We start from the raw sequence: 24,460 nt of genomic DNA, 5'->3' as shown, positions 1-24,460 counted from the left end.
TTCTTTAGTGCTGTAAAAATGCTGATGCTTACAATAGGCATACACTGAAATTCAACTGAAAGGAAAACATTTAGCTCAATTTTCTTGCAACTTTGCTATCATTGTTCTTCTTTGTAACACGAATCCAGAAAAACCATACCATCATTCTCTAGGTATTGGAAATTTACCTTACATCTTTCAAGAATGTCTGTTTTAATCAACTCTAAGAACCTACAGAGGACTGTGGCATGGCAAGTAGTCTTTTTCTTCATTTTTCTTTGTGCAATCACTTCTAGTCAGATTATATATTCGGTTTTTGAGGAAATTAAGAAAGGGACTGTAGTGGGGAATATTGTAAAAGATTTTGGCATAGATACTAAAGATTTATCTGTCAGGAAATTAAAAATGGCATCACACACTAAAAAGCATTATTTCAATATCAGTTTGGAGAATGGTAACCTGTATGTCATAGACAGGGTAGACCGGGAAACAATTTGTGAAATGGAAGATATTTGTTTACTGAGCCTTGAAGTACTGGCTGAAAATCCTGTGAATATCTTCCATGTTAACATAGAAATCCAAGACATAAATGACAATCCTCCCAGTTTTTCCAAGAATATATTTGATGTAACAATAAGTGAATCTGCATCACCAGGCACACGTTTTGTTCTGGAAAATGCAAGAGATCCAGATTTGGGTTCTAATTCTTTACTAACCTATAATCTTAGCACTAATCAGCATTTTAAATTGGGAGAAAAAATTAGCACAGAAGGAATTAAATATCCAGAACTTGTGTTGGAAAATTATCTTGATCGTGAAAAAAGAAGTTCCTATGAACTAATTGTAACTGCTACTGATAGCGGTAAACCTGTGAAAACTGGATCTACCTTAATTAAGGTTATGGTTCAAGATGTGAATGATAACTTTCCTCTATTTAGCCAAGATACTTATAGAATTAGTTTGAAGGAAGATGCACCAATTGGCTTTTTAGTTTTGCATCTAAATGCTACTGACGAAGATGAAGGTTCTTACGCACAGATAACATATTCTTTTAGTCATATTCCTGAAAAAGCTAAGAATATTTTCATGTTGGACGCTCAAAGTGGTGACATTAAAACAAGTGGACTACTGGATTTTGAGGTTAAACAGAACTATGAAATGACTGTAGAAGCCAAAGACGGAGGTGGTTTAATTACTCGTTGTAGGATACTGATTCAGATTATTGATGTCAATGACAATGCACCTGAGATAATTCTGACATCATTAACTACACCAATTCCAGAGGATTCCTTGCCTGGTACACTCATTGCTCTAATTCATATCAACGATCTGGATTCAGGAAAGAACGGTGAAGTTGGATGTGAAATAATAGAAACATTACTATTTAACTTAATACCATCATCTAATGGATATTACAAACTTATTACATCAAGTTATATGGACAGAGAAACAGCTCCAATATATAATATTACACTGTTAGCCAAGGATGAAGGTACTCCACCACTTTTGACAAAAAAATATATTCAACTAACCATATCAGATGTGAATGACAATGTTCCCATTTTTGATCAGTTAAGTTATATTGGATACTTGTTAGAACATAACCTTGTAGGAACTTCAATACACAAAGTTTATGCATCAGATGCTGACACTGGTGAAAATGCTCAAATATTATATTCCATTCTCAGCACACATATTGATGGCATTCCAATTTTTTCATACGTTTCCATAAACTCAGACACTGGAGTTATTTATGCACAACGTTCACTTGACTATGAACAACTGCAAGAATTTCAGTTCCAGGTAATGGCTAAAGACAAAGGATCCCCCTCTCAAAGTAGTAATGTAACTGTGAAAATATGCATCATAGACAAGAACGACAATGTTCCCAAGATCCTTTACCCATCATCAGACACAGAGGGAACAACTCTATTTGAATTTATCCCGCAATCATCTGAGAAAGGTTATTTAGTAACCAAAGTGATCGCAGTGGATGCAGACTCTGGACACAATGCATGGCTCTCTTTTCACTTACTAGAGGTTCCTGGCTCATCTTTTTTCACCATTCATCAACGGACAGGGGAGATTAGATTAGCAAAAGATTTGCAAGACATTGACTCACTGAGACATACAGTGGTGGTTATGGTAAAAGATAATGGGGTCCCTTCTCTTTCTGCAACTGTCACGTTAAACTTGATTGTGGCACAGAACTTCCATGAAGTTCTTCCTGAGATACGAAAACAACCAAGTTTTTCAGATACTTCATCCAATGTAACATTTTATCTGCTGCTAGCTGTTACTCTGACATCACTTCTGTTCATTGTGACAGTAATTATTACAGTGATTGTTAAGTGCAGGAGGCAAACTATTTCTACTGCCTTTGGTACTTTAAGTAGGACCTGGTATCCTCAGTTTTCCCTCACAAACCCTTCTCAGTTTAGTGATGGATCATTACCTCTGCCATTCTCGTATGATGTCTGCGTAACTCTTGACTCGAGACAAAATGAGATTGCGTATCTGAAACCAATCCAGAATGTTCCCACAGAAAATCTTATAGATACTGTTGATGCAGCCAATGGAAATGATTCTTCAATTGATACTGTACCTTCAGCTAGTCTCATACAGGTAAGAAATATTTTCTAGATAATTTTACAAGATAGTAGTCTGCTTTTGCCAGTATTTCACTGCCATTTTTTACTTTTATATAATGCATTTTTTTATAATTTAAATAAATTTATATATTTAATTATATTTATATTTTATCCATTATATTTATTGGATAAAATATGCAAAACCAATATTTTATGAGATATGCAAAATTCTGGTGCTATTAATTATTGTAGGACCACACCCACAATATTGTGTATATTTTATCTGCAATCCTAAATTCTGTAAAACCACACCGACATTTATAATGCAAGTTGATATATTATACCACATTGTTAATCAAGATATTTTTTTATTGTGAAACCACAAAAATATTTTAAAAATCCACAAGATATCTGTATGACCTGTGACGTGAAAAAGATAAAACAGAGAAATTATCTTATTAATAATCTTATTAATTATCTATTACTAGCTTATGGATCTAACACACACAGTAATGCAACAGGTAAAACATAGCATATTGCATAACTATATCAGATATTTTGGAATTATATCACCTTAGAGAAACAGTGTGTATTAAAAGTATCAAAGATTTCCACAATGGCACCAAACTAGTGAAATTTTTCCTATCCACTCAGCAACAATAAACAAAAGCAGACTGCAATAATTATGGTAGTAACAAAAATCATTATATCTCACTGTACTAGTCTGTTGCAATATACTAATAACAACAATTTTACCTGGGTTAGGCGTCGCATCTGATGTTTGGGGAGAGTTTGTGACGCCTCTTATCCCGCCCCTCGCCGATGTTGCCTCTTACCCAAAATCCGTCAGGTATGGAAATTAGGTCACTGCATATGTCTCCTTCATTAAGGGTATCTCATGTCCAGTGTTCCCTCTAAGCTGTGCGCTTGTGCGCGTGCACATACCTTTCAGAGGGAGCGCACACGTCTGAAAATTGTGCGCACAACCAGTAGCGTACCTAAGGGGGGGGTCCGCTACTGGTTGTGCGTACGGCACCCCTCCAGAGACGGACAGTAATGTCCACCGCTAGAGGAGCAGGCTCAGTTGGGGAGATCAAGGATCTCCCTCTAACCGTCTTAAAAAAATTCAAGGGAGCTGGAGGTCTGTTAATGCAGACCTCCGATCCTGCTCCCTTGCGATGCGCGCGGCAACTGATGCTGTGCGTCGGGATTTGATGTCATATACCGGCGCACAACACTGAAGCCACGCCCACCCCCATTCACTGCACCGGAAGGACAGGACACAGAAGAGTAAGAACGAAGAGGAGGAGGAAAAGTGGCAGTGACAGAGAAAAGGTAGGAAAACATTTTGTGAGAGTGGATTAGTGTGTGAGAGTGATGGATGTTATGCTGTAGTTTATGCTGAATGTTTGTGAATAAGTGTGGGGAGATAGCATGCCATAAGGAGGCTGTAATCACATTCCTATCATGCCCAGGTTCCAGCATGTACTGGCTGCCTGGGCATGATAGGAGTATGATTGCTGTTAGCAATTATATATTTTTTTTGTCCAATTTTGGTGTGTTAACCACACTTTTATTAAAAGTAAGTAACACACCAAAATTGGACAGAACAATTTGATAACAATATTCATATATATATATATATATATATATATATATATATATAATTGCTAACAACAATCACACTCCTATCATGCCCAGGCAACCAGTACATGCTAGAACCTGGGCATGATAGGAGTATGATTGCTGTTAATTATATATATATATATATATATATATATATATATATATATATATATATATATTAATATTGTTATTTATTTATTTTGTCTAATTTTGGTGTGTTACTTACTTTTAATAAAAGTGGTTTTTTTTGTTTTTGTTTTTAAAGGTGGGGGGATCATTTTCGGTTTTGGTCAAGTGAATGCTGATTTTTCTGGTCCAGAATTTTCATTTCAGTGCATCCCTACTATATCCTAGGCCAGACACTAAAGTGGTAGGCCTACACCACATCAATGTTTGGCTTAGTATATAGTGATTGGGGTTATGCTGCATTATTGTCAATGTCTGGCTCAATGTATAGTGATCGGTGTTATGCTGTACCACGGCCAATGTATGCCTCTGTATATAGTGATGCTGTACCACCATCAATGTTTGCCTCAGTATATAATGATAGCAGTTATGCTCTACCACCGTCAATGTTTGCCTCAGTATATAATGATAGCAGTTATGCTGTACCACCATCTATGTTTGCCTCAGTATATAATGATAGCTGTTATGCTGTACCACCGTCAATGTTTGCCTCAGTATAAAATGATAGCAGTTATGCTGTAACACCGTCAATGTCTGCCTTAGTATATAATGATAACAGTTATGCTGTACCCCTGCGCACAACAGTTTTTCCCCAAAAAAAATTTTATCCTCTTTGCGGCCCGGAGCATGCGCTCGTGATTCGCTCATAATTTATTTATGCAGTGAGAATTTCACCTTTAAAAAAAACATTACAGTAAGTAATACTGTTGCGTAACTAATACTATATTATCACACTATAATGTAGTGTTATTAACTATGAGCGAGCTGTACCAAAAATATAGAATAACAATTTAAATGTAACACTTGCAAATCATATTGTGCACACAAAATTTTGGCTCTGGGAAAATTTTTGCACAAGAGAAATTTTCTGCGCACATAGCAACCAGGGTCCAGGAATAACGATACAAAATACTAAGCTTGTGGTACACCACTCCCCTCAGGGTCCAAAGGATGTTCCCTGATGCTGACCTATTGTGCTGGTGCTGCCACAGACTAGATTAATCTTTTATCCACAAAATAACCACCTGGGGGTGTTGACGTACAAAAGCTCCCACACAATACACCTTCTTAATGCTCCCACTGTACTGGAGGACTAGTAGAACACCCTATATTGGGGACTGGGTTGATAGGCAGACAAGATGAATGGAGGAATTTGTGAACCAGGTGGTGGATCAATATTATATCAATAATAATTCTTTATTATAACTGTTTGCATTCTCTCTCTTTCAAGCCCGCTATTGGGCACAAAGGGTTGATGTACACTCCATATGGGTGACTTGAGGTATAGGTGCTTGTGTTACACACATTTTTGTAATGTTTCATTTATCATTTGCACATCTTTTATGGTCACTCGATTCTGTGTAGATAGTATATACTAGACCTGTGCATTCGCATTCGTACAAACTGTTTTTTTAACGAAAATAATAGTTTTGTACAATTGTATGAATCTTCAAAACCGGGGGTGATCCCGGCGAAACTAACGAAAACAAATTGTAAAACCGCCAAACTTTGGTTGCAGTTGTTTATTTGTTTGCCTGCTGTAGATGAGTTATATGTATCTCTCACACATGTTCTGGGATGGTTGCAAGTAATTACAAAATGTTTCTTTATCTGGCTTAAACAAGCTATGATTAGCAGTTTTGCAGCATTCCCAGAAAATGTGGTTAAGGTTCAAAGTAGGTACATGTGTTAAGCATTCAGAGCCCAAAACAGGTATTAGCAAACAATCAATGACAGGATGAGAAAGAGCTATATGTACTGAGAAAATCCTATCACAGATTACTTAAAAATTAAACTTTTAATATTCTTTACAAAAAAATCTCAATCATAGCATCAATTTATATCAGAAAAATAAAGATGTCAGGGGTTTTGTGGGCCTCAGGTTACGTCTACTGGGAGGATGGTCTACATATCCACCACCCTCTCTTTAAAGTAAGTCTTCCTTACATTAAGGAAACTTTATTACATTAAATAATGCTAATAGCAGTTAACCATGTCAGTGTCTCTAAGGAAAGCTGTGCATTTACCTCAACAGTGTAAGGTACTGGAAGGTAGCCGTTGGGTTTGTTGGAAGAGGAGCCTGATATGCAGGGTTGATAGCAAACAAGACAGGGTCCAGAGACAATCCAAGGTCAATAGGCAGACAGCAAACCAAGGCAGGCTCTAGAGGTAATCCAATGTCAAATAGGCAGGCAGCAATACAAAGGCAGAACTAAATAACACATTTCCACAATTTTATTTCCACTATTTACCACTAAGGGATGCTTTGGTCTAAGGAATAACTTTATGAAAATTAATTCACAATAATCTGGCATTTTTCCTTAAGAAGAACACTATAACTCTAAAATTAATATAATAGGAAAAGCAAAACTTTCTGCTATTCGTTGAGATAAACAATTCAGACTCCTACATTTTCCCTACTATTTTAGTGGAAAAATACTATTTATCTGTTTTTTTGTGAGCTATACAGTCGATTGTGTAGCTATTAGGTTGATGGGTTTCTTGTTATTTACAAGTTTACAACATTGCACAAATAACTACTACACATCTTAAGTAGAAACATAGAGTACATTATATTTTGTACCATTATCAGTTACTATTTGTCATGCACATTTAAAAGTACACTACATAGTACATAAAACTAATGTATTGACTTCCTAGAGTTGATGATTATAACATTGGGGTTTTGCGCCATCTTGTTCATTTATCTTGTAATAGATATGATTACATTCTGTATGTATACTTTTACTACCAATTTAAACCTGCTAAAACTCTTAGAGAAACCAAATGAAAATCTGAAACATTAATTTGTTAATTTTATACATCATATTTTGAATTTAAGACTTTATAATCTATTTAAGGTAAAAAAAAACTAAACATAATTCTGCAAAATATACTGTATATATTTTTGTTTCCTGTGACCTTTAGTAATTTATTGACATCATAACAAACTACACAATATGTGAAACAAATTATTGGGCATAATTTACAAAATCTTATTAGCTGCCCATACTTTAATTTAGTTGAGTAAATAAATCCATATATATATTCCTTCATTTAAAAATGTGCATGCAGTTCCATTGTTTCACCTCAGTGTGGTGCTCTTGACCAACAAGGTGCAAAATCTGGATGTCTGAAGATATCTTGTTGCTTACAGTAGGCAGACACTGCAGTTTAGTAAGCTGATCACCATATTTTCGTATTTTCTCTGGCAATTTGGATTTATAACATCTCCTTATCACTGGATATTGGATCCTTTACCAAAATCTTCTGGATACTAAAGACATTCAGCTCACCTTCACAGTTTGCCTGGGATACTTTTTGATAAAATACACATAGAACAATGATATGGCAAGTAGCATTTTTATTTGTTCCTTTCCTTTGTCATATTGCTTCTGGGCAGATTCAATATTCAATAGTAGAAGAAATGCAACTAGGTTCCATAATAGGAAATGTTGCAAAGGACCTGGGCTTAGATGTTAAAGAATTATCAGTTATGAAATTACAAATTGCATCTCAGAGTAAAAAGCAGTATTTTAACATAAGCCAAGAAAATGGCAACTTATATATTAGTAAAAGGATAGATAGAGAGGAAGCTTGTGGGATGGAAAAGGTTTGTTTACTGACCCTTGAAGTGTTGGCTGAAAAACCAGTGAATGTTTTTCAGGTCAAAATTGAAATTCAGGATATAAATGACAACTCTCCAGGTTTTTCAAAAAATATATTCAAGGTAGCAATAAGTGAATCTGCCTCACCCGGAACACAGTTTGTATTGGAAAATGCAAGGGATCCAGACCTAGGGTCTAATTCCTTACAGAGCTACAACCTTACATCAAATGAGCATTTCAAATTAAGGGAAAAAATTAGCATGGAAGGTATTAAATATCCAGAACTTGTGTTAGAGAAATCTCTTGATCGTGAAAAACAAAGTTCATACGAATTAACTTTAACTGCCTCGGATGGTGGCAATCCAGTAAAAACAGGAACAGCCTTAATCAAGATTGTAGTGCATGATGCAAATGATAACTTTCCTGTATTCACAAAGGACACTTACAGAATTAGTTTGAAGGAAGATACTCCAGTTGGTTACCTGGTCCTCCATTTAAATGCTTTTGATGAAGATGAAGGTTCTTATGCACAAATAACATACTCATTTAGTCATATTTCTGAGAATACAAAGAATACTTTCAGTTTAGACTCTACAAGTGGAGATATTAAAACAACTGGACCATTGGATTTTGAGCGCACACGTAACTATGAAATAACCATAGAAGCTAAAGATGGAGGTGGGTTAGTGACTCATTGTACTGTTTTGATACAGATTATAGATGTCAACGACAATGCACCTGAAATAATTGTTAAGTCACTGTTTACCCCAGTTCGAGAGGACTCAGAGCCGGGAACCTTAGTTGCATTAATTAATGTTAATGATCTTGATTCTGGACAAAATGGTGATATGACTTGTTATTTAACAGAACTGCTACCATTTAAATTAGTGTCATCATCCAATAATTATTATAAACTCATCACAGCAAGCCCTATGGACAGGGAGACAACCTCGGTCTATAATATTACAATTGTAGCGGAAGATGGAGGATTTCCATCAATGTCAACAAAGAAAATAATTGAATTGCACGTATCAGATGTAAATGACAACCCCCCAGTATTTCATGATTCAAATAATATTGCATATGTACCAGAAAATAACCAACCTGGAACCTCGATACACAGTGTGCATGCATCAGATATTGATGATGGAGAAAATGCTAAAATAGTATATTCACTTGGAAATACAAACATTGATGACATACCGGTTACTTCATATATTTCCATAAACTTGGAAAATGGAATCATTTATGCACAAAGGTCATTTGACTATGAACACCTACAAGAATTTCAGTTCCAAGTTATAGCTAAAGATAGAGGATCTCCTCCCCTGAGCAGTAATGTTACAGTCAAAATATGCGTCATCGATAAGAATGATAATGCTCCAAAGATTCTCTACCCATCACCAGATACAGAAGGAACATCCTTGTTTGAATTTATTCCCAGTTCTTCTGAGAAAGATGTCCTCGTAACCAAGATTATTGCAGTGGATGCAGACTCTGGTCACAATGCATGGCTTTCCTACTATTTTCTGCAGGTTCCTGATTCATTTTTCATTGGCATTGGTCAATACACAGGAGAAATAAGGGTTGCACAGGACTTGCAAAAAACAGATTCCATAAGAGAAAGAGTTGTTGTGTTGGTGAAAGACAATGGAGTTCCTTCTTTTTCTGCAACCGTCACTATAAACTTTGTAGTGGCTGAAAACTTTCAACAAGTTCTTCCAGATATAGTCAAACATTCAAGTGTTATAGATTCTTCATCTAATGTAACCTATTATCTTGTAATATCTATTACTTTAGTTTCTGTTTTATTCATCATGACTGTGATTGTTACAATTTTTGCTAAATGTAAAAAGCCTACAATATCTACAGCCTTTGGAACATTGGGTAGAGCCTGGTATCCTCAGTTTTCCCTCGCCTACCCTTCTTCTCAGTTCAGTGATGGATCTTTACCTCTTCCGTACTCGTATGATGTTTGTGTGACACTTGACTCAAGACAGAAAGAAATTGCCTATCTTAAACCAGTTCAGAATGTTCCAACAGACAATCTTATAAATACTGGTGATTCTGTTACTGGAGAGGGTTCCACGCAAGACAGTTTACCTTCAGCAAATCCTAGCCAGGTAAGGTGCATAGATTCGCCATTTTAATAAAGTTATATTAAAAAAAAACTGATTAATGAAAAAATGCAAAAACATCAAATTAAATAGTTCGTAAAGGCTGCAGAAAATATTGATATAATTAACTTCTGCTCTACCTCTCATGTGGTGAAGAGGGGGGTTATCAATTTGGTTAATAGAAGATCCTGTAAGCCCTTTTTTGTATTCATTTCATGTATGAGGGGTATATAATTATGTACTTTTCAGGCGAGGACATGCTCTCACCTAAAATTTATAGTTGCGAACGCTTCTTCTGAAGCATCTCATATATTAGTGAATATGCAAGTTGTTTTGGAAGTGTTAGCATGCAAGGGAATGTGGCCTCAGTTGAGTCTAGTCAGTCGCATTGACACCTAATTTGACTAACCACTGGAGTTATTTGTCAATAGACTCAATGAACTTCTTTTGAAGAAACATAAAAAATATCATGGGGTAGTGTGTTCCAGAAACTACAAGGAAACATGATTAAACATCAAGAAAATAGAAATGTGGACTGTAATGAAAATGAATAATGATTATAGTACTAACCATCTCAGATGTGTGCCACAGTATATATACATTTGCAAACAAACTTGCTATACTGTTTGTTAAAGAACTGTATTTAAAGTTGACGTACGGAATCATGCACATATTATTGATGGATACAATATTTACCATTAGGGCAGTGAAACAAGTAACCAAAATACCTTGGTGCAAACTTGGGAATTACTTGTTTAGAAATCAAATGCCGTTTACCTGTTAAAATTGAAATATATTTTTTTAAAAAGGCCCTATATGTATACCTTAACTGTCAGGCCCCTGAGGCTTCCCTACCTCCTGATGCATCCTCCAGGTCCTCTCAGGCGGCTACACAGCAGGCTTGGCCTAATCCCCAACCACAAGGAGGTAACACACCACATCCAATGGTATGGTTGCAAAACAGGCCACATTCCCGACCTCGAGTTAGTGCCACATTGCAACCAGCAGTGTGATTCCATAATAGGCCAAATCTCATGTCTCTAGTAGTTTATATGTGGCACCCAGCAGCACGCTTATGGAGTAGGCCACATACCTGGCCTTGAGCACCTCAGACTTTGTGTGTAGTGGAGCGCATGAGCTGCAGAGGGCTGTGCTCTACTGTCCTGGGAAATAAATTAAATCTATAGTAATTACTGGGAGGAGCCGGTTACCTGCAGCCCTATATACATTTTGCTGACCCTTCACTCATTGCTTGAGTATTGTCAAGCTTTGGTGTTTGTACTGATTATTGCCATTTTTGCGGACTGTGGTGCGGATTCCTGTGTTTGGGGGCATTTTTTATTCTGAAATGAAATTCGGTGCCCACATTCACTCGCACTTATTCTCTCATACTCTAATTTACTCTCTTACACTCCTTAAATGATTCCGACCACTTCCACGTCCACTTTTGCCAGCCACCTCTGCTTCCGCATCTTCTTCCGCATCTTCTTCCACATCTTATTCTTCATCTTCTCTCTTTTCTTCTCTTCGATCTGCTATCTTCAATCTCCCATCTTTGTCTGCATCTCTGCGAACATAACCTGGCAGGAATACTGTAATCAGAGGGAGAGGACGTCACCAAAAGCGCCACCATTTTGCCCTTGCTGCAACTTAGGCCAATGTGGCGCATCCTCTCTCCGATCCTCCAACTGGATGAGAGGACGTCACTGCAAGCACCGTCATTTTGAAGAAGAAGAAATGGAAATGGTCATCGGAAGTTGTTGGCAGAGAGGATACAGAAACATTTAGAGAGCGTGAAAGATAATGAGAGTGTGAGTGAATATGGACCCATAAATTCTGGCACAACTTGAGTTTTTTGCTTCTTTTTTAATTCTCTAAATTTGCAATTCATGCAAATCCAAATACACAAGTCTAATAAATCCCATTTTAACTATATTTAAATTGCTATTTGTTAAAATTTAAGGGAAGTTTCAATGCAAACCTCTCAGCCTGCAAATGGTTAGATTTAGTCCTTATAATTGTATTAGCCAACTTTAGGGTTGGGCAGCATGATGCCCACATAAATTTGAGATGATACACCAAACAATAAAATATATGGTAGCATAAATATGGTCAAATCTTATTGGCCACACAGCATTTTCTTTTTAAGTTAAGCACTTATTCATGTTAATATTTATGATAGATGTGTATTAGTTAACTTGGAATTAACTGTATTTGATCTGGCATCCTGGAGATGTGAGATTGTTAAGAGACACCCCAGAGTATCTCATAAATAAAGAGCATGTAAAACATATACACCAGGCAAGTTCTGCATCACAGTGTTACGCGTTGAACAATGTGCCATCAATATCATACCATTGTTACTTAATCCTACATTTTATCAACTTGAATTTTAAACTTTCATTCAACAGGTTTTAAATTGTTAATTGAAAGAGTAATATATAGGAATACAATGTTATTATTATGTTAGAAGATTTAAAGTATCACAAGCAGTTCTTCAGTTTGGCCTCAGTGTGGTGCTGTTGACCAATAAGGCAGAGGATCAGGATTTCTGAAGATCTCTTGACGCTTACAATTCAGTACAGATTGCAGCTAAGGAAGCAATGCAACATTTCACTAATTGTCTTGTACTCTGGATTTATAATTTTGCATTTATATCTGCGGACACTGAACATTGCTTACCAAGATCCTGAAGATACTAAAAACATAAAGGACAGCTACAAGGAATCAGTTTATTAATACACAGATGGCAATGTCATGGCAAGTAGTTTTTTCCATTATCTTTCTCATTTGTGAGATCAGCTATGGAGAGATTCAGTTTTCCATTTTAGAAGAATTAAAGCCAGGATCTATAGTGGGAAATGTTGCAAATCATCTTAACTTAGATATTAAAGCATTATCAATTAGAAAATTACAACTTTCATCTCAAAGTAAAATACACAATTTCAATATCAATGAAAAAAATGGTGATTTGTATGTCACAGACAGGGTAGACAGAGAAGTAATTTGTGGGACAGAAGAGGTATGTTTACTGGATCTAGAGATTTTAGCTAGCAATCCAGTTAATGTTTTTCAAGTTCAAATTGAAATCCAGGATATTAATGATAATCCTCCAAAGTTTTCTAAGGACATATTTGATATAACAATAAGTGAATCTGCTTTACCAGGGACTCGCTTTGTTCTGGTAAAAGCTCTTGATCCAGATTTGGGATCCAATTCCGTGCAAATGTATAATATCAGTCCTAATCATCTTTTCACACTGGGAGAAAAAGTTATTACCGAAGAAATTAAATATCCTGAACTTGTGCTCGAAAGGAACCTAGATCGTGAAAAACAAAGTACGCATGAATTAATTTTAACCGCTTTTGATGGAGGCAAACCTGTAAAAACTGGAAGCACTATCATTAAAATTGTGGTACAGGACATGAATGATAATTATCCAGTCTTTGGCAAGGACCTTTATAGAATCAATTTGAAGGAAGATGCCCCAGTTGGCTTTCTAGTTCTCCACCTAAATGCCACCGATGAAGATGAAGGCACTAATGCTCTAATAACATATTCATTTAGCCAAATCACTACAAAGGAAACAAATATTTTCAGTTTAGATAGTAAAAGTGGAGACATTACAACAATTGGACCATTAGATTTTGAGATAACACGAAACTATGAAATGACTGTGGAAGCTAAAGATGGTGGTGGGTTAGTGGCTCATTGTACTATATTGATACAGGTTATTGATGTTAATGACAATGCTCCTGAAATAGTGATCAAATCATTGTTTACACCAATTCCAGAGGACTCAGAGACTGGTACTTTAATTGCATTACTTTATGTTAATGATCTGGATTCTGGAAAAAATGGTGATGTCACTTGCCAGATTAAGGAAACATTACCGTTGACATTAATAATATCATCCAATAATTATTATAAGCTTGTCACCACAAGCTCTATGGATAGAGAGGCAACTTATATTTATAATATTACAATTATAGCTAAAGATGAAGGATTTCCACCAATGTCAGCCAAGAAAACCCTGACACTGTTTTTGTCAGATGTGAATGATAACCCACCTGTATTCAATGAACCAAGTTATATTGCATATGTTTCAGAAAATAACACACCTGGAACCTCCATACACAGAGTTCATGCATCAGATATGGATGATAGTGAAAATGCTCAGATTTTATATACCATTCCAAACCTACATATTGATAGCATTCCAGTATCTTCATATATTTCAATAAACTTAGAAAGTGGAGTGCTTTATGCACAAAGGTCATTTGACTATGAACAGTTACGGGAATTTGAGTTCCAGGTAATCGCTAAAGATAGAGGATTTCCTCCTCTAAGCTCTAATGTTACAGTGAGAATATGTGTTATTGATAAGAATGATAATACTCCAAAGATTCTCTACCCGTTACCAGATACTGAAGGAATATCCTTATTTGAATATATTCCTCGTTCTTCTGCTAAAGGTTTTCTAGTAACCAAGGTAGTTGCAGTGGATGAAGATTCTGGACACAATGCATGGCTGTCCTACCATTTTCTTCAGGTTCCCCAATCGTCTTTTTTCATCATCAATCAGCACAATGGGGAAATTAGGATAGCACAAGACTTGCAAGATACAGATTCTTTAAGAGAAAATGTAATTGTTGTGGTGAAAGACAATGGAGTGCCTGCACGTTCTGCAACTGTTACGATGAACCTTGTGGTTGCTGAAAACTTTCAATATGGTCTTCCAAAAATAGTCAATCAACCCAATGTTTTAGATTCCAACGTAACATTCTATCTGGTAATATCTATTGCACTGATTTCCTTTTTATTTACCTCAACTGTGATTATTACAGTCATTTGTAAGTGCAGAAAGTCCAATATTTCTCCAGTTTTTGGAAGCTTAAACAGACCCTGGTATCCTCAGCTTTCCCTCACATATCCTTCAGAGTTCAGTGATGGATCACTACCTCTGCCATACTCATATGATGTTTGTGTAACTCTTGACTCAAGACAGAATGAAATTGCTTTCCTGAAACCAGTCCCGAATGTTCCCACAGACAACCTCATCGATACTGATGATTCAGCTTCTAAAAACGATAATGTTCCTTCAACTAGTGTTAACCAGGTATGCTGCATTTATTATTGATATATTAATGAATATGCAAGTATATATTAATAAGAGAAAAACACAACTATTGATGTACAGTTTTAGAGAAGAAGATGACCTTCTTATTTTGTACCGTTTGATATACAAAAGCCAGAAACAGTACATTGACGTCTTGTAGCTTTGAAACGGTGTATCGAAAAGTACCAGCCTTTAAGAATATTTCTTCGTAATTTATCTGATGATGATTAAAAAAGTTTATAAATTCTGTTTTCATTTGATACTAACTTAATCTTATCTGTATTGAAATATTGTATAAAAAATGGAAACAAGTCACATTTGAATCTTAAATTTATCAGGGTAATAGTCCCACTCCCATTCTTCTGATTTATGTCCTTTTCAAACTTGGCCATGGGTACATTGGGCATTCATCTGAGGTCAGTTAGAGTCATATATATATATATATATATATATATATATAAGGCATGTTTTGCTTTTAAGTAATTAAACCTGGAAGGCTATCACTACTGAATAAAGTCAAATGTATGTATTTTACTCCATCATCAACAATTATACAGCTATTTTTAATTTAATGTAAATTGTGATTTATTATGTTTAGCATCTACCACTGTATGCATTTTTAAGGCATGAATGATTACTTGTTACACTACAGCGCACGTATTGTTTCAGGGCAGGCCCAGACTGAACATGAGGCAGCGCCACTGGCACTTTAAGGCCAACAGTCGCCTGATATATGTGTGGATATGCACAGCCACAAACTAAGTTTGCTCCAATCTGCCTCTGGAAAGTGTGTGGCATTTTCCCAGTGTGCCAGATGGCATTTGTTTGCATTTTCATCCTACCCCCTGAAGTGTTATTTGTGTTTATTATATACATATATGTAAAGGCTGCTTTCAGGCTATATTTGTGGGAAGGACCCTCTCCTTCAGGGAGTTTCGTTAGTGCTTGCAGGGCATTTTACTAGCACTTGCTGGGCATTTCGTTCACACTTCCGAGGCTTCTTGTTCACACTTCCGGGGCGTCTTGTGCATTTTCAGTGCACCTCATCTAGTCTCTCACCTCCGTAGGAGTCCCTCTGTATGCCTCTTGACATTCTTACTCAGCATCCATTCCCTGACCGGGTAAGCTCTTTCATTTCCTTTTCATCTGCTATTCTAGGTAGGGACAGCATGGACAGGGGGTGTCATTTTTCTACTCGCTTCAAGTGCAGGGAGGGAGGAAGGAAGGTGGGATTGTTTAGATAGAGCTGCTCCCCAAGTTTCCTTCTTGTATCATGTGTAGGGAGGGAGGGGGACGTGTTTAGATAGATTACTCCTTTCATGTGCAGGGTGGGGGGTTTAAGGGCGCTTAATAATAATAATAAAAAAACCTTTACATAAGTTTTTCCTACCTCACCTGGATAGGCCTTCCTTTCGTAGCACACTTCCCGAACTTGGAACTGGAGTTGAGAAATTTTAAAGACCTCGCAAATTCTATAACAGTTAACACAGCTTTTATTAATACATTCTACTCTACTCCTACATTCAGCATTGGTTTATTTAATTGGCCCCTATCCTTCCTACTAAGAGGAGTGTTTTCGGGGTCTTGGAAATTTTTTTAGACCCACTGGAGGTTTGCTCTTGTTTTACCCATATCACAAATGTAAAGGCTGTTTTAGCCTGTATTTGTGGGAGAAGTATTTATACCACCTTCAGGACCCTCTCCTTCAGGGCGTTTTGATAACGAGAGGTAGGCCCCTATCTCACCTACTATGTGAGGTGTTTTCCAGGTCTAGGCACATTTCAGAACCACTGGACATTCGCTCTTGTTTTATGTCAAAAGACAGCGGCAAGTACCGGTACGTCCATAGGGGATACTTGGGATGCGTTTTTTGGACGTACCGGTACGTCCATAGGGGACTGAAGGAGCTAGAATTAAGTGAATGATAGAGATCAAGTGTTTGGCCTTTTCTGCTTAACAGTTACACTAGACAGTTAACTTTATGCTTTTGGTGATTTTGTTTCAGTACATTAACCCCTTCACAACAAAGCCTGTAATCATAATGTGATCAGTAAAATTTTTAAAAACTAATAAAATAAATAAATAAATAAAAAATGGTAACATGTAAAAAGAATTCCCCACTGTCACCAAAAAAAGTCCAAATAAATATATAAATATATATTTTTTTTATGAGCAAGTCATACAATTAGCGTGAAAGTTGCTTCATGGAAAGAGTTAAAATATTGGCATTTTAAATGCCCATGGGGTGCCTAGTTTTAAAAATTGTATGATTTGATGGGGTAAATTGAATTGGCCGGCTTCAAAGATGCCAAAAAAAAAATACACATCTCACAAAGGTGACCTTTTACCTCCCTAATAACACAATAAACTCATGCATGGGGGTATCACTGTATTCAGGAGATGATACTGAACACATATTAACATGTTGTTTGACGGAGACATACACCAGGAGCGGTAAATTAATACCCGAAGTAAAACGCGTGTGGAAAAAAACACACAAGAAAATACTATGGCAAACTGTAACAAAGGCTGTGTAACGATTGGATGAGGAGGACCCCGGATGGCGGAGTGAGCCAGGCAAACAGGAACCAGGAGTAGCCAGGAGAACTGGAACCGAGAATCAGGTCTGGTAACCAGTAAAGCAGGAAGCCGAATCAAATCCAGAAGAGTAGTCAAACAAGCCGAGTCAATACTAACAATCAGAGAACAGGAGCCAAATCAGAAAAGTCAGCAAGCCAGGTCAAACGAAGAAATAGTCACAGCAAGTCGCACAGGAAAACCACAGAATACACCAACCAAGGGTGACCCAGAAGAGGAAGTCCAGGTTTAAATATCGACAGGTGGAGGTGTGTCCTGCATTAAGGAGGTCACCCGAGGTTATAAGAACACGTTACAAATGAAACGTGTAATATTATGTGCTACCTGTTTGCCGTGTGGTCGGCCACGCGGTGAAGACGCCGACCGGGTAGCGGTGGTACTCGCTGCCCGGGAAGCCGGGAAGCCCGAGGTGGAAGCGCCGTGGGAAATTGTGGGAAATTGAATTTGCCGGGTTCAAAGATATCCGAAATAGGATATATGGGCAGAATTTATAACAATTTATTTATGATATATTTATGTCAAAGTTCCTCCCAAATGTGGCCTTTTAGTCCCCAAACAACCCAACAAAGACATGCATGTGAGGTATCGCTGTGCTCAGGAGATGTTGCTGAACACATATGGGTGTGCTGTTTTCATTCCTGAAATACGTGTGTGAAAAGAATGCATAAAAAATTACTACCATAAAGTTTGACAAAGACTGGTGGTAGAATTAGTGCATGGAAAGGGTTAAAATACCTTGGGGTGTCAAGTAAATTACATTGGCTGGCTTCAAAGATACCCAAATAGCACATGGGGCAGAATGACCAGATTTGGGGAAAAAAATGGTTTTGAAATAGCAAAACGCTACATTTTGTTATTGCCCAATAACTTGCAGAAAAAAGCAAAAAAAACATAAAATATTTGGTATTTCTAAACTCAGGACAAATAGAAGAATCTATTTCGCTTTTTTTTCATTAGTTTTTGCAGATGAGTAAAAGTTTTTTTCAAATTAAAATGTGAAAAAGTCTCACTGTAAAAAGAATCACCATATTTTATAATTTTTATAGTAATTTCGTAGTTATTTTAAAGTAATTAGATGATATGATAAAAATAATGTTATCCAAAGAAAGCCCTGTTTGTCCTGATTTTTTCAGGACAAACAGGGCTTTCTTTGGATACCATTATTTTATATATTGTGTGTGCACAAAAGAAAAGAAAGAAAATTACAGCTAAACAGTAACACTTCAAAATGTTAAAAGAGCCTTTGTCCCAAAGTGTACTATGAGTAAAAAACATTAAGTTGTCATTAAGGGTTTAAAGGGGGGAAAAAAAACAAATGTTTATTGTCTCTAATAGTTTCTATATTAGAAACTAACTTTTGATTTAGTGTTTACAGTATTTGGAACATGACAACACACAATTTAGGTAGTATTTACTTATATTTGTTTTATATTAATTTTCTATCCTAGCAATGCTTAATTAAAATAATTATCACAAAATAAATGAAGTGCAAAATATAATTTTTTTGCAATAGTATCTAAAAAGTTTTAAATGCATTTCTTCAATTCACCCTCAGTGTGGTGCTGTTGGACAACATGGTAGAGGATCTGACTAAATATAGCTAAGATAACCACTGATATTTTTCATTGGAAAGCACTGCAGTAAAACCGGAAGCAACACAGAATTCTACAATCTTTCTTTGCATTTTGTATTTTTAACTTATCTTTTTATATAAAAAGAGATAATAGGCATTGCTCATCTACATCACCTGGTTGTTTAAGAAAACAAAAGATATCAAATTTGAAGGATTTCCAAGATGATTTTGCATAAATATACACAGAGGACAATGAAATGGCAAGTAACATTTTTCTCTATATTTCTCTTTTGTGAGATGGCCACTGGACAGATTCAGTATTCAATTTTAGAAGAAATGAGGCTTGGTTCTATTGTAGGGAATGCTGCAAATGATCTAGGCTTGGATATAAAAGACTTAATAACTAGAAAATTAAAAATTGCACCTTATACTAAAAAAAAATATTTCAATATAAATTCAGAGAATGGCAATTTATATATAATAGATAGGATAGACAGAGAAGCAATCTGTGGCATTGAAGAAACTTGTTCACTTGATCTTGAATTATTGGCTGAAAACCCTTTGAATGTTTTTCATATTAAAATTGACATTCAGGATATTAATGACAATGCCCCTAGTTTTCCTAAGAACATACTTGATGTACCAATAAGTGAATTAGCTTTACCAGGAACACAATTTGCTCTGGTAAAAGCACATGACCCAGATCTTGGTTTAAATTCTTTACAGAGCTATACTCTTTTCCCCAACCAGCATTTCACGCTAAGAGATAGAAACAGCACAGAAGGAAATAAATATCCAGAACTTGTGCTAGAAAAGGCTCTAGATCGAGAAACACAAAAATCCTATGAACTAATTTTAACTGCATTTGATGGTGGCAAACCTGTAAAAACTGGAACAGTAATAATTAAGATTGTGGTTCAGGATGTGAATGATAATTATCCAGTGTTCAGTCAAGATAATTATAGGATCAGTTTGAATGAAAATGTACAGCAAGGTTTTCTAGTTCTTCATCTAACAGCTACTGATGAGGATGAAGGTTCTAATGCACAAATAACATATTCATTCAGTCATATTCCCGAAAGCATGCAAGATATTTTTAGTTTAGACCTTACAAGTGGTGACATTAAAACAATTGGTCCATTGGACTATGAGACAACGCAGAATTATGAAATTGTTGTGGAAGCTAAAGATGGCGGTGGTCTAGTGAGCCATTGTACTATATTCATACAGATTGTAGATGTCAATGACAATGCACCTGAGATAGTACTAGCTTCGCTGTCTACACCAGTTCCAGAGGATTCCTTGCCTGGAACACTCATTGCTCTTATTCATGTCAATGATCAAGATTCAGGAAGAAATGGTGAAGTGACATGTGAAATTATTGAAACTTTCTTGTTTAAGTTACTGCCAACATCCTCTGGCTATTATAAACTTATAACATTAAATGTTCTGGACAGAGAAACAATTTCAGCATATAACATTACAATCATAGCTACGGATGGAGGCTCTCCAACAATGATAACCAAAAAAAGTATTCAAGTGACTGTATCAGATGTGAATGATAATCCACCAGTTTTTGATCATTTCGATTATGTTGCATATGTTATAGAACATAATGTACCAGGAACCCCAATACACACTGTGCATGCATCGGATCTTGATACTGGTGAGAATGCTCAAATAGTTTATTCGGCACTCAATACAAATATTGAAGGAATCCCGGTATCATCATATGTTTCCATCAACTCAGAAACAGGAATTATTTATGCCCAGAGGTCATTTGACTATGAGCAACTGCAAGAAATAAAGTTTGAAGTAATGGCTAAAGACAGAGGATCTCCTCCTTTAAGCAGTAAGGTCACTGTGAGAATATGTATTGTTGATAAAAATGACAATGCTCCCAAAATTCTCTACCCATCACAAGATACTGAAGGAACAACTGTGTTTGAATTTATCCCCCACTCTTCTGAGAAAGGTTATTTAGTAACCAAAGTGATTGCTGTGGATGCTGACTCGGGACACAATGCATGGCTCTCTTACCACTTATTAGAGGTTCCTGGCTCATTGTTCTTTGTCATCGGTCAACAAACAGGTGAAATTAGACTAGCACAGGATTTGCAAGACATAGATTCTTTAAAACAAAAGGTTGTTGTTATGGTGAAAGACAATGGGATCCCTTCTTTATCTGCAACAGTGACTTTCAATATGGTGGTGGCAGAAAACTTTCAACAGGTTTTTCCAGAAATAATCAAAGAACCCAGTATCATGGATACATCATCTAATGTCACCTTCTATTTGGTGATAGCTATTACACTTATTTCCCTTTTATTCATTTTAACTGTGATAATTACTGTAGTAACAAAGTGGAGGAAATCGAATTCTTCTAAATCTTTTGGAACTTTGCCTAGGACCTGGTATCCACAGCTATCTCTTACATATCCTTCCCAGTTCAGTGATGGATCGTTACCTCTGCCATACTCATATGATGTTTGTGTAACTCTTGACTCAAGACAAAATGAAATTGCTTATCTGAGACCCATCCAGAACGTTCCTACAGACAATCTGATTGATACGGATGATCCAGCAGCTTTAAATGATTCTGCAAAAGACAATGTTCCTTCAACTAGTCATAACCAGGTATGGTATATGTTTTTACTATAAAACATAAAACGCATTTGAATTTAGGAACACTTTTTATTTTTGGCATGTATCTGTTCTCTTATCTCATAGTTTGAAGCTAATACAAATAATTGTATTTAAATAACATGTTTATAGCAAACTAACAATCTGAGACTGCAGTTGTAATATGTATATTATATATGTTAAAAGCAAAATATCTATAAAAGCCATTGCTGTAACTAACTTTGCTGTGACAGGTGTAAAGTAGGATGATCAAGTGGGTAGAGCTGGACAACTTATTTTTGGCCATCTTCAAAATTTAGTGTAAAAAGGGGGGCATAAAACATTCCATGCAGTTTAATTATAATGTCAGATCCATATATATTGTCAGAAAGCTATACAATTCTATAAAAGCTGAAGTTATAGCAGTTTGCTGGTCTAGAGTATTCAGGTGTGTTTTAACACAATGCCAAGGAGGAAAGACATCAGCAATGTTCTTGCTGTCCATCAATCTGGGAAAGGTTATAAGGTCATTTCTAAACAATTTAAAATCTATCATTCTACAGTGAATAAGATTATTTAAAAGTGGAAAACATTCAAGACAGTTTGCAATGTTCCCAGGAGTGGATGTCCCAGGAAATTCACCCCAAGGTCAGACCGTGCAATGCTCAGAGAAGTTTCAAAAAACTCAACAGTTACATCTCAGAATTTACAGGCTTCATTTAGCATGTTAAATGTTAAAGTTAATGACAGTACTATTAGAAAAAGAATGAACAAGTATGTTTTATTTGGAAGGGTTGACAGGAGAAAGCCTCTTATCTCTAAAAAGAACATGGCAGCATGGTTTAGGTTTGCAAAGTTGCATCTGAACAAACCGCAAGACTTTTGGAACAATGTAATTCAGACAGACAAGACCGAAGTAGAGATGTTTGTGCTGATATGCTGTGTTTGGCTTTCACCAAACTTGGAGCTGTGCCTTATGGCCAAACACCTTATACCAACTGACAAGAATGTCAGTGGCCGAAAGGTGATGATTTGGGCTTGTTTTGCAGCTACAGGACCTGGGAACCTTACAGTCAACCATTAATTCCTCTGTATACCAATGTATTCTAATGTGAGGCCATCTGTCCAATAGCTAAAGCTTGGCTGATATTGGGTGATGCAATAGAAACGTGATCCCAAGCATACCAGCAAATCTACAACAAAAAGGTGATTCGAAGGCCTAGTCCAGAGCTGTGCATAAACAAATGCCCTCAATCCTGAATGAACTGAAGCAACACTTGTGTTATTTCCTTTAATTAAGGTTTATTTTAAAGTAAAATACATCCTTTTGCGTTGCTAGCAGGCATGTGTACAATATAATATATATTTTCTAGTTTTGTGAAATACATATAAATAGACATTAGAAATATGTTATTCTAGACTAGAAAGTAAATCACCTGTATATAGTTAAAATACTATTTTATTTCAGCAAACTTGATCAGGCTAGATTTTCAACATCAAATAATAGATGGGAAAGTGGTCACCCTTGATATGTTTTTGTATTCTAGTTACAAAATAGTCTTAAATACAGACTTAAATAGTAACACACACCCCTCAAGCAATAGGCCAAATACCTTAACCCCTTAACCAGCAATAATGTGCCAGGCATGTCAAAGAAAAATGCTCAGTTAATGACCAATTATGTGCCTGGCATAAAATAAGCTTAGAAATATTGCTTTCTTTGCTTTAACAATGTCACTGAAATGCCTGGATAGCGAGGCACTCAGCAACACTGAACACCCACCCCAGGATATATTATGTCTTATCTACAGATTTTATCTCTCGCAATTGGGAGCCCTATAAAAAATAATCAAGTTTCCAAGAGAACTCCTGAGAACTCTGGGCTCTACGTGCAGGTTAAATACAGGTACTGCATTCAACCTTGCAAATCACTGGAAACCAGCTGTCTAATCACAATGTGATAAAAAATGAAAACAATACAAAGTTTATTTTTATGAGCACGTGCTAAAATTACTTCCCAAAATCCTGTTATGAAATAGGTTAAGTACTAGAATTTCAAATACCCATGGGATGTCTTTCTTAAAAAAATTATGATTTTATGGGGTAAATTCAATTGGCTGGGTTCAAAGATGTCCCAAATAAATGTCTTTGACACTGGGCACAGACTGACCAGATGTCAAAATGAAAAAAGAAGTAACACCTCCCAAATGTGGCCTTTCCGCCCCCAAACATTTAAATTCATACCAACTTTGACAAAGGCTGGTGGTAGAAATAGTGAATAGAAAGAGTTAAAATATGACCATTTTAAATACCCTGGGGTGTCTAGTTTTTAAAAATGTATTGTTTGATGGGTTAAATTGAATTGGTCAGCTACCATGGGGTAGAAGGACCAGATGTTAGCACAAACACTTCATACCAACCGTTAAGCACGGTGGTGGAGG

General features: G+C 36.3%; 1 protein-coding gene across 7 annotated transcripts in view; it reads left to right on the top strand.

The window, feature by feature from the left end:
• Positions 1–24,460, top strand: part of LOC128491197 (protocadherin gamma-A4-like) — a 216,430-nt gene that overhangs the window by 7,532 nt on the left and 184,438 nt on the right. For 2 of the 7 annotated variants that reach the window (XM_053463451.1, XM_053463450.1), the window contains exon 1: positions 169–2,604. The exons of 1 other annotated variant lie outside the window; for it this stretch is intronic. In XM_053463451.1, the coding sequence (XP_053319426.1) occupies positions 184–2,604 (2,421 nt within the window). In that variant the 5' untranslated portion in view covers positions 169–183. Of the gene's footprint in view, positions 1–168; positions 2,605–7,710; positions 10,114–12,838; positions 15,227–19,401; positions 22,035–24,460 lie in introns of those variants that run through there. 4 more of the 7 variants (XM_053463465.1, XM_053463464.1, XM_053463466.1 and 1 more) reach the window with 3 other exon arrangements.

The sequence above is a fragment of the Spea bombifrons genome, chromosome 4 (assembly GCF_027358695.1).
Source record: "Spea bombifrons isolate aSpeBom1 chromosome 4, aSpeBom1.2.pri, whole genome shotgun sequence".
Lineage (NCBI taxonomy): Eukaryota > Metazoa > Chordata > Amphibia > Anura > Pelobatidae > Spea > Spea bombifrons.
This window is presented reverse-complemented; position numbering and strand designations above follow the sequence as displayed.